This window comes from Pelobates fuscus, chromosome 9 (genome assembly GCF_036172605.1).
Source record: "Pelobates fuscus isolate aPelFus1 chromosome 9, aPelFus1.pri, whole genome shotgun sequence".
Lineage (NCBI taxonomy): Eukaryota > Metazoa > Chordata > Amphibia > Anura > Pelobatidae > Pelobates > Pelobates fuscus.
The window spans coordinates 116,757,274-116,773,402 of NC_086325.1; the positions used below are offsets into that span (position 1 = coordinate 116,757,274).

The following is a 16,129-nucleotide window of genomic DNA, read 5'->3' on the forward strand; positions in this document are numbered from 1 at the left end:
GGGCCAGCAGATCTCTTAAATATTTAGGAATTCACTTGCCACACAAGATAGACCAACTTTATGAATTAAATTTCTCTCATATCATAGCATCTATATCTATATATAAAACAATGACACAAACCTTGTTTTGGGTGGTTCAGTAGAATTAGCATTCTAAATATTAAAGTCTTACCGTGCATCCTATACCCACTTCAAACAATTCCTATAGAATTACCGAAAAAATTATTTGACACAATCAGGACGATTTTCACATCCTTTTTATGGTCGAACGCATATCTCCGAATAGCAAACTCGACTCTCATTGAGAAGTGAGACATGGGAGGGGTGGCTCTCCCTGACATAGACACGTATCACAAGGCCAGTCATATGACTCGGATATACGAATGGACCAAAGTTTACATGACTCAACAATGGGTGACTATAGAAGATTCATTCTTCGAAAATCCCATCCAGACAATCCCATGGCACAAACATGGCTTGACACTATTAAAAACAAAAAGCATCTGACCATAGTGGCCACACTCAGAGTATGATTAAACATAGCATGCACCAAAGCTCTCTCACCATATACCTCTCCGCTCTACCCACTGGCACACAATCCTCATTTCAAGGACAGAACTTCTGGGATGGCGTACAGACTATCATCGCAATACATACCTAAAACTCCAAGATGGTAATTTTTACTTAATATTAGTAAATTTGGCTGAAAGACCAATTTAGGTCTTTCAGCCTTTTGGTAGATAACTCCCTAATACCGTGGGAATTAGGGAGTTATCTACTAAGCGGCTGCAAGAGAAGTCCGAAGTACCGAAGTACCGAAGTCCCAAAATGTCGAAGTTTCTAAATTCCGAAGATGCCGAAGTTGCCTAAATTCCGAATTGCCGAAGCCCCGAATTTCGGAATGCCGAACCGAAAATTTTCCCCATGCACATCCCTACAAGACAGTGTATTTCCTCCAACAGGGGACTACTCTCCCAGCACAGACTTAGCTCTATAAAATACAAATTGGTGCAACTACATCTGGTTGACTGTTGAAGGGCTCTGCACCCAGAGGGTCAGGATTATACTTTTTACTCAGCCAGACATGGCTCATACTGACACATTAAGTAAACAATCCAGAAATAAGGTGCGCTATAACTTTAGAACACTTTAGTACGTGTAAACCATAGAATATCATACCATATGATATATCTATATTATAAAGTTTTTCATACTCACACATTGATTATATTTTCCTTAACCAGAAATTTCTGCAAGGCCTGCAATCTGACATAAAAGGATCGATTCAAAGGTCTGACCATGTCACAGTCACTGTCCTAGTCTCTTCCCCCCAAGTCTAGGGAGCATTGCTGAAGGCTGCATGACTCTTTTTTTTTTCTGATCCAAAAATTACTTTAGCAGACCACAAGTCTTTTACACCTATTTTTACAAAAAATGCTGCACTCTTTGGAAAACGCACAAGTTCTTCAGCCATGGACACTTTAGTTGCCCAGGTTTGCATTGGAAGAAGGTACATACGCAAAAATACTCTTGATCTGTGCTAAGAAGTTTCCAGATTAAAAATTATACACAACATGATCCCAATGATGACTTCTCCATAGAGCTTGTTGTACAGTACTTTTGTTAAGTCCCAATGTTTCTTTTATGAATATTATACAAGTGCACTAGATTGCTAGCTGATATGCTTCTGAAATGTTGATCTCTTCTTCACATTCACTACCTTTGGGGTATTATAAGACTTTTGCCCATACTCTTCTGCCCGGGTTATTGGCTACTTTTATCTCTATTTTACATGGCACCTGCTTCTACCATGATTCCCTTACAGCCAACATGACCATGCTCACCAAGTATGTCCATGACACCAAACTGTGATATCACCCAATCTTACTTTTAATCTCATAAATTAAGACCTAGTTCACCCTGGTCAATATGTCTTCGTGCCTGGCTATGTGGCTAAAGAGAGAATTGTGTTCAAGCTCTAAATATTATCCATTTGGTGAAAACCTCTGGTCAGCAAATCTTGCTGTGTTTAAATGATGTGGAAAATGCCTTTGAGTGGGTAGACTGCAGATTCATGTTTTGATTTGGCGATGGACTGTGTGATTTGTTTGGAATCTTTTACATCATTTCTTCTGCTCACATGCGAGTGAATAGTGCCATTTCTTCACAATTTCACATCCACAATGGCCTACATTAAGGCTGACAGTTTCACCAAATTTATTTATTCACACCCTCAAACCCTTTCTTTCAGTTATTTGTAACAACTTGATCAGATCACCACTAGTGCCCATACAATCCTACCTTATGCCAGTGATGTGCTTTTTTATTTTGTGTGGAGTATACATTGATTTCCCTATCGAATTTCCTATGGGACTTTACAATCTATGGCAACATATCAAACTGAAAACTGAATGCCCATAAATCCAAAATCCTAAATGTTACCATCCCTACAATTCCCCGTATTGCTCCGCCATGCTCATTCCTCTTTTCTTGTGTGCCTCCCAGATGAAATTTTGTTTTTTTGTCTCTCTCCTGGTGTGTTTCTATCTTCCAGAGGGATTTGTATCACAGGGTATTCACTCCACATTTTTGCAAATTAAATCTGAATGGCAAAACTGAGGCAAATATAGCCAAGTTGCGCTTATGGAAGAATTGGATCATTTTTCCATTTCACTTATTTTTGCCCTTAATTTTCCATTCAGATTTAACTTGAGAGGATTAGCAATTTAGTGAATAACCCCGATAATTACAAAAATTACACCACAGTATACAAAGTGGAAAATTAATTTTACTATTTTTTTTTTTTACAACTTTTCTTCAGTGAAATCTTGCAGTTTCCTTGCAAATCTATTACTTATGTGTATCCTTCTATTAGTTGCTACAAGTATTTGCAGCGTTTTAGCATAGTAAAAGGAAATATTAAGCATGCCTCCCAATCTTCCAGATTTTCGCAGGGCAGTCCCAATTTCCAGGTGTTGTCCCTCCCTCCCAACTCCCTGGTGTCCTCAAAGAGTCATCATTAGGGCTGCACTAAGGACACTAGGATACTGTAAAGAAAACTAGACCAATGCTCCTTGCATGCCTTGCATTTAGTGGTTGACAGGCAGCCTATCATGCATGCATGTCACTTGTGTTAACGGTTTTCAAGAGTATCCCTTTTTTTTTTTTTTTTTTTTATTGTATTAAAGCAAATTACTTCACAATGCATTTCAGGCAATGCAAATGCAGTGTAAACATTGCAAATAGGGAGGATAGATAGAAATAGTGCTCTTCTCTGTATGCTTTTATGTGCTAGTTAACAGATGCAAAGGACAAAGCTTATAACGATGACTGACAAGGAGCTAAGATGGAGGCACCCAGTTGCAGGTTCAATATGTATGGTTTTCTTCATTTAATTAAAATCTTAATAAATTATAAATAAATATGTGTTAAAAATAAGGATAAGTAAACATACCAAAATCCTGGGAAGGGACAGTTTTCTTTCAAACTTTCAATAAGTGGACTTTAACACATTCAACTATTGCTATTGTATAAAAATAAACAAGATGAAAATAAAACATTTTTTTTCTAGGAGTTATAATTTTATCTGGAAAGGAAGGGAAGCCTTTAGAGCACTCAAGCAACCCCCTGTGCAAACACTTTCCTTGTGAACTACCCATATAATCATGGACGTGGAACTCTGTTTTAGTAAAGGAAACAACTGTATGATATGATAAGACATTAGCAAGTAAAATGACTTACGTATTGTGCAGTTTACTCCATAATACCCAGTACGAGTACAGTCACATTCATATTTAGCCAGGTCAAATCGTACACATACTCCTTTGTTCTGACATGGAAAGTAGCAGCATGGATTCACTAAAAGAAAAGTATAAAAATTAATGTTTCTTCTGCTTGTAACTTCATGCTATAAAACAAAAACAATGTAAAATTCAAATATAATTTGAATATATAATATATAAATATAATATATATATAAATATAATCCTGTGGCTGAATTATTGCTAAGAAGGAACTGCTCAATGTTATGCAAATATACCCCTACTCTGTAGATATTTATAATGAATATGAAGCACCATGTACTTCCTTTTTCTCTTCTTTCCAAAAAAAAAAAATGATAACATTTACTGTAGAGCTGGAACAGTAAATAGAAAAGGTTTAGGACAGTTCATTATCCATGGAAAGGATTCAAATAAAGTTAGAATGCAATGTCATGCATACTTGCACATACAGTCATGGAAAAAAGAAAAAGAAAGTACACCGTCTTTGAATTCTATAGTTTTACATATCAGGACATAATAACAATCATCTGTTTCTTGGCGGGACTTAAAATGGGGTAAATACAACCTCAGATGAACAACACATGATATATTACACCGTGTCATGATTTATTTAACAAAAATAAAGCCAAAATTGAGAAGCAATGTGTTAAAAAACTAAGTACACCCTTACTGCTTTCATAGAAATTAGGAGGCTAAGTAGCAGACATGTGCTGCTAATCAAATTCCTTTGATTAACCCATTAAGGATGCAGCTTCAGAGGCTGGACATACCCTTAAGGACACAAGCTTTTTTTGAATTTTTTGCGGTTTGTGTTCAACTTTTACATAGTTACATAGCTGAAAAGAGACTTGAGTCCATCAAGTTCAGCCTTCCTCACATGTTTTTGCTGTTGATCCAAAAGAAGGCAAAAAACCTAGTCTGAAGGGCTTCCAATTTTGCAACAAACTAGGAAAGAATTCCTTCTTGACCCCAAAATAGCAGTCAGATGTCTCCTTGGATCAAGCAGCTATTACCCCACTAATTATAAATTATATCCCTGTATGTTATGTTTTTGCAAGTATTTATCCCATTTCAGTTTAAACATCTGTATGGACTCTGATAAAACCACCTCTTCAGGCGGAGAATTTCATATCCTTATTGCTCTTACTGTAAATAAAACTTTTCTTTCCCTTAGATGAAATCTCCTTTCTTCCAGCCTAAATGTGTAACCTCATGTCCTATATATAGCCCTGTTTATGAATAGATTTCCAGATAAAGGTTTGTCCTGGCCCTGAATATATTTGTATAATGTTATCATATCCCCTCTCAGGCTCCGTTTTTCCAAACTAAAGAGATTTAAATTTTTTAACCTTTCTTCGTAACTAAAATGCTCAATTCCTTTTATCAATTTTGTAGCTCGTCTCTGCACTTTTTTCTAGTGCCATGATATCTTTCTTTAGAAGAGGTGCCCAAAATTGCACAGCATATTCAAGGTGTGGTCTTACCAGCAATTTATCAAAAGGCAAAATTATATTTTTACCCCGAGAATTTATACCCCTATTTATCCATGACAAAACCTTACTGGCCTTAGCAACTGCAGATTGACATTGCATATTGCTGCCTAATTTGTTGTCTATAACAATTCCCAAATCCTTCTCGTGTGTTCACTACCATTAAGGGTGTAAATTGCTTGTGCATTCTTAACCCCAAAGTGCATAACTTTGCATTTCTCAATTTAAATTTTATCTGCCATTTTAGTGCCCAGTCCCCCAATCTATCCAAATGCCTCTACAGCAAAGCAATATCCTGCTCACATTTTATTACTTTACAAAGTTTTCTGTTATCTGCAAACACGGATACATGTCTTTCAATGCCCATTTCAAGATCATTTACAAATATGTTAAATAGAAGCGGCCCCAAAACAGAACCCTGAGGTCACCACTTACCACTTTTGTCCAGCCTGAAAATGTACCATTAATGACAATTCGTTGTACTCTATCCTTAAACCAATGTTCTACCCAAGAACAAGAATATTCATCTAGACCGATTTATTTTAGTTTGAAGACTAACCTATGCCTTGGCAAAATCCAAGTAGGTCACATCCACTACAACACCCTGATCTACACTTCTACTTACTTCTTCATAGAATGCAATTAGGTTTGTTTGACATGACCTATGTTTCATAAAACCATGCTGATTATTGCTAATAACAAAGTTCTTCCAAATGAATTCCTGAATATTATCCATTAATAATCCTTCAAATATTTTCCCAGTAACAGAAGTTAAGCTCACAGGTCTATAGTTTCCAGGCAAGGATTTTGAACCCTTTTTAAAAATAGGAACAACATCTGCCTTCCTCCAATCCTCCGGTACATACTGGTAAATACTGTAAATACTGTAAGACCCAGGAGCTTTATTTACATTAATTTTCTTTAATAGTTGTAGCACCTTGCCTCGAGATATCCAATCAAAAGTTATCTGCAAGTTTTTTGCAGCAATCATTTGCATATCTCTTGCCATAGGGTCCTCATTAATATATACTGAAGAAAAATGGTTATTAAAAATGTCTGCTTTTTCCTGGTCTTCATTAGCTAACAAACCCATCTGTTTCCAGTGTGCCTGTCTCTGTCTACACTTTTATTTTTTATTTTTTTAGAATTGATGTACCGTATATACTCGAGTATAAGCCGACCCGAATATAAGCCGAGGCCCCTAATTTTATCCCAAAAAACTGGGAAAACTTATTGACTCGAGTATAAGACTAGGGTGGGAAATGCAGCAGCTACTGGTAAATTTCTAAATAAAATTAGATCCTAAAAAAAATATATTAATTGAATATTTATTTACAGTGTGTGTATAATGAATGCAGTGTGTGCGTATGTGTGTGTGTGTGAGTGCAGCGTGTGTGTATGAGTGCAGTGTGTGTATGAGTGCAGTGTGTGTATGAGTGCAGTGTGTGTGTGCATGAATGCAGTGTGTGTGTGCATGAATGCAGTGTGTGTGTGCATGAATGCAGTGTGTGAATGCAGTGTGTGCAGGGCCGGTGCAAGGATATTTGCCGCCGTAGGCAAAAAAAAATTTGCCGCCCCCTCCCCCCATATGTCCTGACTTCCCCTCCTCCTCCCTCAGTGGTCCTTACCTCCCCACCCCCGTGTTCCTTCACTCCCCCCCCAGTGGTCCTGACTCACCCCTCCCCTAGTGGTCCTTACTCCCCCCTCCCCTCCCATAGTGGTCCTTATCCCACCCCCTCCCTCTCATAGTGGTCCTTATCCCCCTTCTCCCTCCCATAGTGTTCCTTATCCCCCCCCATCCCTCCCATAGTGGTCCATATACCCCCCCCCTCCCTCCCATAATGGTCCTTATACCCCCCCTCCCTCCCATAGTGGTCCTTATCCCACCCCCTCCCATAGTGGTCCTTATACCCCCCCTCCCTCCCATAGTGGTCCTTATACCCCCCCTCCCTCCCATAGTGGTCCTTATACCCCCCTCCCTCCAATAGTGGTCCTTATCCCACCCCCTCCCATAGTGGTCCTTATACCCCCCCTCCCTCCCATAGTGGTCCTTATACCCCCCCTCCCTCCCATAGTGGTCCTTATACCCCCCTCCCTCCCATAGTGGTCCTTATACCCCCCCTCCCTCCCATAGTGGTCCTTATCCCCCCCCTCCCTCCCATAGTGGTCCTTATCCCCCCCTCCCTCCCATAGTGGTCCTTACCCCCCCCCCTCCCTCCCATAGTGGTCCTTATACCCCCCCTCCCTCCCATAGCGGTCCTTATACCCCCCCTCCCTCCCATAGCGGTCCTTATACCCCCCTCCCTCCCATAGTGGTCCTTAACCAACCCCCTCCCTCCCATAGTGGTCCTTATACCCCCCCCCCCTCCCATAGTGGTCCTTATACCCCTTTTTTTTTTTATTATTTTATTTCTTTCTTTTTTTTTTCGTCCCCCCTCCCTGCTTGATATATGGCAGGGAGGGGGGCTCTCCTTCCCTGGTGGTCCAGTGGCAGTTCAGTGGGGGGGAGAGGGGGCTGGCAGAGCTGTAACTTACCTGTTCTGCAGCTCCTGTCAGCTCTCTCCTCCTCTGCGCCGTCCGTTCTGCTCTTCTGTCAGCTCCCAGTGTAAATCTCGCGAGAGCCGCGGCTCTCGCGAGATTTACACTGGAGCTGACCGAGGTGCTGAACGGACCGGCGGAGGAGGAGAGAGCTGACAGGAGCTGCAGGAAAGGTAAGTTACAGCTCTGCCAGCCCCCTCTCCCCCCAGTCTGTATTATGGCAATGCAAATTGCCATAATACAGACTCTGACTCGAGTATAAGCCGAGTTGGGGTTTTTCAGCCCAAAAAATGGGCTGAAAAACTCGGCTTATACTCGAGTATATACGGTACTTAAAAAAATATGTGGGGGTTGGTTTTACATTCTTTGGCTATCAATTTCTAATTTTCTAGTTTAGCCAGTTTAATTGCCATTTTGCAAGCATTATTGGCTTCCTTATATCTTATATAGGATGCCTCTGATTTGTCCGATTTAAATGCTTTAAATGCCCTTTTCTTATTTTTAATCTCTTGTTTTACGTCTCTACTAAGCCACATTGGTTTTAATTTGTTTCTTTTATATTTATTACCCAGTGGTACATACTGAGAAATGTACCTTTCTAATATTTGTTTGAATAGTTTCTATTTATCTTCAGTTTTTTTAATCACTAAGGAGTTTATGCCAGTCGATATGTTGTAGAGCTGCCCTAATCTTATTGAAATTGGCTTTTTAAAAATTATTCATTTTAGAATACACCACATGCTTTTGCTTTTTTGAGTTTATTTAAAAAAATTCCATATTGTGATCACTATTTCCCAAATGCTCCCCTACTTGAATGTTGGTTAAAAGATCAACATTGTTTGTTATAACGAGATCCAGACAAGCATCCTTTCTAGTTGGTGCTTGTACCAGTTGTGACATAAAGGTGTCATTTAACACATTCAAAAACTTGATTCCCCTTGCTGAAGTCCTAGTCCCTCTATCCCAATTTATGTCCAGGTAATTAAAATCTCCAATAATTAATGTGTTACCCCCGATTTGCAGCTTTTCCAATTTGGTCTAACAGCTGTTCTTCCTCATTAATATTTACATTAGGTGGTTTATAACATATCCCAACCAATAATTGATTTCCCTTAGTTTGCCCCAAGCAGATATCTACCCATAAAGCTTCCAAATTTTCCTCGTCACACTCCACATGTCAAAGATTTGACTTTAACTCATGGTTGACATACAAACATACCCCACCACCCTTCTTGTTTTTCCTTTCCTTCCTAAATAATGTGTAACCATTTAAGTTGGATTAGTTAGATTAAAAATAAAAGAAGGAAGGTATGTAGAAGAGGATAAAGGTCTAGCTGACTGCCTCAATGAATATTTTGTTTGGTACTTACAGATGAAAATGAAGGAGAGGGACCTCAGTTAGGAAAAAGGATAAATGAGTTATTTATTACACGTGAGTTTACAGAGGAAGAGGTTCTATTTCAACTGTCAAAAGTAAAGACAAATAAGTCAATGGGACCTGATGCAATACACCCAAAGCTATTAAAAGAGCTTAGTGGTGTACTAGCAAAACCATTAACAGATTTATTTAACCAATCATTGATAACAGGAGTAGTCCCAGAAGATTGGAAGTTGGCGAATGTTGTGCCCATTCACAAGAAAGGTAATAGGGAGGAGTCGGGCAACTATAGGCCAGTAAGCCTTACTTCAGTAGTGGGGAAAGTGATGGAAACCATGTTAAAGGATAGGATTGTTGAACATCTAAAAACACATGGATTTCAAGAACAGAGACAACATGGGTTTACTTCAGGGAGAGGCTCCGTTTTTCCAAACTAAAGAGATTTAAATTTTTTAACCTTTCTTCGTAACTAAAATGCTCAATTCCTTTTATCAATTTTGTAGCTCGTCTCTGCACTTTTTTCTAGTGCCATGATATCTTTCTTTAGAAGAGGTGCCCAAAATTGCACAGCATATTCAAGGTGTGGTCTTACCAGCAATTTATCAAAAGGCAAAATTATATTTTTACCCCGAGAATTTATACCCCTATTTATCCATGACAAAACCTTACTGGCCTTAGCAACTGCAGATTGACATTGCATATTGCTGCCTAATTTGTTGTCTATAACAATTCCCAAATCCTTCTCGTGTGTTCACTACCATTAAGGGTGTAAATTGCTTGTGCATTCTTAACCCCAAAGTGCATAACTTTGCATTTCTCAATTTAAATTTTATCTGCCATTTTAGTGCCCAGTCCCCCAATCTATCCAAATGCCTCTACAGCAAAGCAATATCCTGCTCACATTTTATTACTTTACAAAGTTTTCTGTTATCTGCAAACACGGATACATGTCTTTCAATGCCCATTTCAAGATCATTTATAAATATGTTAAATAGAAGCGGCCCCAAAACAGAACCCTGAGGTCACCACTTACCACTTTTGTCCAGCCTGAAAATGTACCATTAATGACAATTCGTTGTACTCTATCCTTAAACCAATGTTCTACCCAAGAACAAGAATATTCATCTAGACCGATTTATTTTAGTTTGAAGACTAACCTATGCCTTGGCAAAATCCAAGAAGGTCACATCCACTACAACACCCTGATCTACACTTCTACTTACTTCTTCATAGAATGCAATTAGGTTTGTTTGACATGACCTATGTTTCATAAAACCATGCTGATTATTGCTAATAACAAAGTTCTTCCAAATGAATTCCTGAATATTATCCATTAATAATCCTTCAAATATTTTCCCAGTAACAGAAGTTAAGCTCACAGGTCTATAGTTTCCAGGCAAGGATTTTGAACCCTTTTTAAAAATAGGAACAACATCTGCCTTCCTCCAATCCTCCGGTACATACTGGTAAATACTGTAAATACTGTAAGACCCAGGAGCTTTATTTACATTAATTTTCTTTAATAGTTGTAGCACCTTGCCTCGAGATATCCAATCAAAAGTTATCTGCAAGTTTTTTGCAGCAATCATTTGCATATCTCTTGCCATAGGGTCCTCATTAATATATACTGAAGAAAAATGGTTATTAAAAATGTCTGCTTTTTCCTGGTCTTCATTAGCTAACAAACCCATCTGTTTCCAGTGTGCCTGTCTCTGTCTACACTTTTATTTTTTATTTTTTTAGAATTGATGTACTTAAAAAAAATATGTGGGGGTTGGTTTTACATTCTTTGGCTATCAATTTCTAATTTTCTAGTTTAGCCAGTTTAATTGCCATTTTGCAAGCATTATTGGCTTCCTTATATCTTATATAGGATGCCTCTGATTTGTCCGATTTAAATGCTTTAAATGCCCTTTTCTTATTTTTAATCTCTTGTTTTACGTCTCTACTAAGCCACATTGGTTTTAATTTGTTTCTTTTATATTTATTACCCAGTGGTACATACTGAGAAATGTACCTTTCTAATATTTGTTTGAATAGTTTCTATTTATCTTCAGTTTTTTTAATCACTAAGGAGTTTATGCCAGTCGATATGTTGTAGAGCTGCCCTAATCTTATTGAAATTGGCTTTTTAAAAATTATTCATTTTAGAATACACCCCATGCTTTTGCTTTTTTGAGTTTATTTAAAAAAATTCCATATTGTGATCACTATTTCCCAAATGCTCCCCTACTTGAATGTTGGTTAAAAGATCAACATTGTTTGTTATAACGAGATCCAGACAAGCATCCTTTCTAGTTGGTGCTTGTACCAGTTGTGACATAAAGGTGTCATTTAACACATTCAAAAACTTGATTCCCCTTGCTGAAGTCCTAGTCCCTCTATCCCAATTTATGTCCAGGTAATTAAAATCTCCAATAATTAATGTGTTACCCCCGATTTGGAGCTTTTCCAATTTATTACACGTGAGTTTACAGAGGAAGAGGTTCTATTTCAACTGTCAAAAGTAAAGACAAATAAGTCAATGGGACCTGATGCAATACACCCAAAGCTATTAAAAGAGCTTAGTGGTGTACTAGCAAAACCATTAACAGATTTATTTAACCAATCATTGATAACAGGAGTAGTCCCAGAAGATTGGAAGTTGGCGAATGTTGTGCCCATTCACAAGAAAGGTAATAGGGAGGAGTCGGGCAACTATAGGCCAGTAAGCCTTACTTCAGTAGTGGGGAAAGTGATGGAAACCATGTTAAAGGATAGGATTGTTGAACATCTAAAAACACATGGATTTCAAGAACAGAGACAACATGGGTTTACTTCAGGGAGATCATGCCAAACTAATCTTATTGATTTTTTTGTTTGGGTAACTAAAATTATAGATCAGGGTGGTGCAGTAGACATTGCTTACCTAGATTTCAGTAAGGCTTTTGACACTGTTCCACATAAAATGCTTATCAATAAACTTCAATCTTTAAGTTTGGATTCCAATATTGTTAAATGGGTGAGGCAGTGGCTGAGTGACAGGCAACAGAGGGTTGTAGTCAATGGAGTATATTCAAAGCTTGGGCTTGTCACCAGTGGGGTACCTCAGGGATCTGTACTTGGACCCATTCTCTTTAATATTTTTATTAGTGATATTGCAGAAGGTCTTGATGGTAAGGTATGTATTTTTGCTGATGATACTAAGATATGTAACAGGGTTATGTTCCAGGAGGGATAAGCCAAATGGCTAATGATTTAGGTAAACTAGAAAAATGGTCAGAGTTGTGGCAACTGACATTTATTGTGGATAAGTGCAAGATAATGCATCTTGGACGTAAAAACCCATGGGCAGAGTACAGAATATTTGATAGAGTCCTAACCTCAAGATCTGAGGAAAGGGATTTAGGGGTGATTATTTCTGATGACTTAAAGGTAGGCAGACAATGTAATAGAGCAGCAGGAAATGCTAGCAGAATGCTTGGTTGTATAGGGAGAGGTATTAGCAGTAGAAAGAGGGAAGTGCTCATGCAATTGTACAGAACACTGGTGAGACCTCACTCGGAGTATTGTACGCAGTACTGGAGACTGTATCTTCAGAAGGATATTGATACCTTAGAGAGAGTTCAGAGAGGGGCTACTAAACTGGTTCATGGATTGCAGGATAAAACTTACCAGGAAAGTTTAAAGGATCTTAACATGTATAGCTTGGAGGAAAGATGAGAAAGGGGGAATATGATAGAAACATTTAAATACATAAAGGGAATCAACACAGTAAAGGAGGAGACTATATTTAAAAGAAGAAAAACTACCACAACAAGAGGACATAGTCTTAAATTAGAGGGACAAAGGTTTAAAAATAATATCAGGAAGTATTACTTTACTGAGAGGGTAGTGGATGCATGGAGTAGCCTTCCAGCTGAAGTGGTAGAGGTTAACACAGTAAAAGAGTTTAAGCATGCGTAGGATAGGCATAAGGCTATCCTAACTATAAGATAAGGCCAGAGACTAATGAAAGTATTTAGAAAATTGGGCAGACTATATGGACCAAATGGTTCTTATCTGCCGTCACATTCTATGTTTCTATGTTTTTATGTTTCTATGTTAACTGCCCAGTCATGTGTCTCATCCCACCATGTTTCTGTTATGCCTATTATATCATATTGTTTAGTGTATGCTATTGCCTCTAGTTCCCCCATTTTGTTATATAGGCTCCTTGCATTAGTAAGCATACATTTAATATTATCATGAGTCATTTGTACTTTTTGTGAATTATCAATATTACATACCTTCTCTGTTCTGAGCTTTCCCCTCCCCCCATCTCCACCCCCTTTGTTCTGAGCTAAAGCCCATCTCCTTTCTAGCCGAACTGCAATTTGCTTCTCTCTCATTTATTGCATCAATACATATTATATACCGTTTTTTTTTAAAGGACAAAATGGGCTTTAAATTGATATGACATATACATATATAAAATCTAATTCATTATTTAAAAAAGTTTTTTTTAAATGAAAAAAAGAAATGTCCCCAAAGTTTTGTCAATAATAGCGTGTGCATAATATGTCCAGCTTAGCAAAAGTAATTCCAAATAAATTCAAATATATGTATAGGATTTCAGCTTATTTTAAAAGTTACAGGTCACAAAATACAAGGAGTAATATAAAATTGAAATGTGAATTTTTTTTAGAAGTTGGTATGTTTGACTTGTAAGTTTAATAGCCGTCACAGAAAACAAAATTGCTACACAAACGTATATATTCATATAAATTAGACATCACAGGCTATTTATCGAAGGGTATTTTGACACTTTTTATAGCCATTTCCCCACCAAGCTCTGCTAAATATTGTAGTACAATTGTGTTTTTTCTGTTTTTTGACATACACACATATAACAAGGTTTTTTTTTTAAGTTGTATTTTGTAAAGCTGCTGTGTGCTATTCCTGGTCAAAATCCCATATTGTGTTCAGCTACATCTGCTGAGTACAACAATTCCCCCATTGTATGACTTTGCCACAATTTGGGACACTACAATGACCTAAGAGAGGCAAGACTATTTCAGTTTCTACAGTTGGAAAATTCAAAGATGGATTTGATGGACCCATGTCTTATTTTGGGGCATTATAGTAGTTTGGTTGTTCAAATGACCACACAAAGGCCTTCAATTTGTGAAAGTAGACACTTCAGGGTATCTCATATGGCATATAATGTGCCTTAAGATGACATCATTTTTTTACCGTTATATGTCTAACTTTGTGGTAAAAGAATATTTTTTACATTTGTGTTGGGCATATTGTATATTTTTTATTTTCCAATATGATCAAACAACCCAAAATTATACTCAACTAACTCTTCTGAGTAAAACAATACCCCCAATGTATGCTTTTGACACTATTTTGTGACGCTACAGGAGACCTGACCATTACAGGTTTTAATGGTAGAATTTTGAGAAATGGATTTGAAGGACCTATGTTTCAACTTGTGGCATGATAGCAGTTTGACTTTTTCAATAACTGCACAAATTAGACTATCCAGGGTATCTCATATGGTATATATTGTGCCTTAAAGGACCACTATAGTGCCAGGAAAACATACTCTTTCCTAGCTAACCTAATGCTAGATTCCTCAATTCCCCTAGCTTCCACCCACCCCAGGTAACTAGCTGAAAATAAAAGCTAAAAAATTATTAATAAAATATACAACCCCTGAGGGTTAAAAAAAAAATTAAGCTAACCCCTGAGGATTCAAAAAAAAAAAAAAACTCTGATCACAGTAAAGTACCATGATCAGTATTGTGATCACATCTGTCAGTGATCAAAGGGTTAATCCCTGGTAAATTTTAAATAAGGAATGGGTAAAGGGGTTTTTGACACTTTAAAAAAACACTTTGTGTCTGTCAAGGGCACAAAGTTGCACACGATCCATCTCTCTCAACTTCAACACACCCACAGAGGTGGAGAGAGGCGGATCAGAAGTCCCAGCAGCACTGTGATCACATCTGCTGGGACAGCGTTATTGGCTGTTGCTGGTCTACCTCAAACACCACGATCGCCGCGTTAACTTTAGTAAATGACGGAAATTTTCCGTCAAGCGTCCCTAAGGGTAGCTCTGCCTTGACGGAATATTTCCGCCAAGCGTCTTTAAGGGGTTAATTACTAATCAGCAATTGTGATCACCTCTATTAAAGTCGACATTTTAGTAGTTTGCAGGTCTGGAACATTGAGGTGTGTGTTAACACAATGCCAAGGAGGAAAGGCATCAGCAGTGAAATTACAGAAGCAATTATAGCTGTTTAAACTGGGAAGGGTTATAATGAAATTTCAAAACAATTTAAAGTCCATTCTACAGTAAGAAAGACTTTTCAATAGTGGAAAACATTCAAGACAGTTGCCAATCTTCCCAGCATTGTACACTGCAAAAGAAAACCAAGACTTACAGTGAGGGAAAAAAGTATTTGATCCCCTGCAGATTTTGAACATTTACCCACTGACAAAGAAATGATCAGTCTATAATTTTAATGGTATGTGTATTTTAACAGTGAGAAACATAATAACAAAAGAAAAATCCAGAAAATAGCATGTCAAAAAAGTTATAAATTGATTTGCATGTCAATGAGTGAATTTGTATTTGTATTAAAGGGAGTGCTCCTAATCTCAGTTCGTTACCTGTATAAAATCCACCTGTCCACAGAAGCAATCAATCAGATCCCAAACTCTCCGCCATGGCCAAGACCAAAGAGTAGTGATGTACCGAACTGTTCGCCGGCGAATAGTTCCTGGCGAACATAGCGTGTTCGCGTTCGCCGCCGCGGGTGAACACATGCGCGGTTCGATCCGCCCCCTTTTCGTCATCATTGAGTAAACTTTGACCCTGTGCCTCACGGTCAGCAGACACATTCCAGCAAATTAGCAGCAGACCCTCCCTTCCAGACACTCCCACCTCCTGTACAGCATCCATTTTAGAT

At 38.1% G+C, this 16,129-nt stretch overlaps 1 protein-coding gene across 1 annotated transcript in view; it reads right to left on the bottom strand.

The window, feature by feature from the left end:
• PTGS1 (prostaglandin-endoperoxide synthase 1) overlaps positions 1 to 16,129 on the bottom strand; it is a 139,143-nt gene that overhangs the window by 71,265 nt on the left and 51,749 nt on the right. The window contains exon 3 of the mRNA XM_063432333.1: positions 3,742 to 3,858. Coding sequence (XP_063288403.1) covers positions 3,742 to 3,858 — 117 coding nt within the window. The remainder of the gene's footprint in view (positions 1 to 3,741; positions 3,859 to 16,129) is intronic.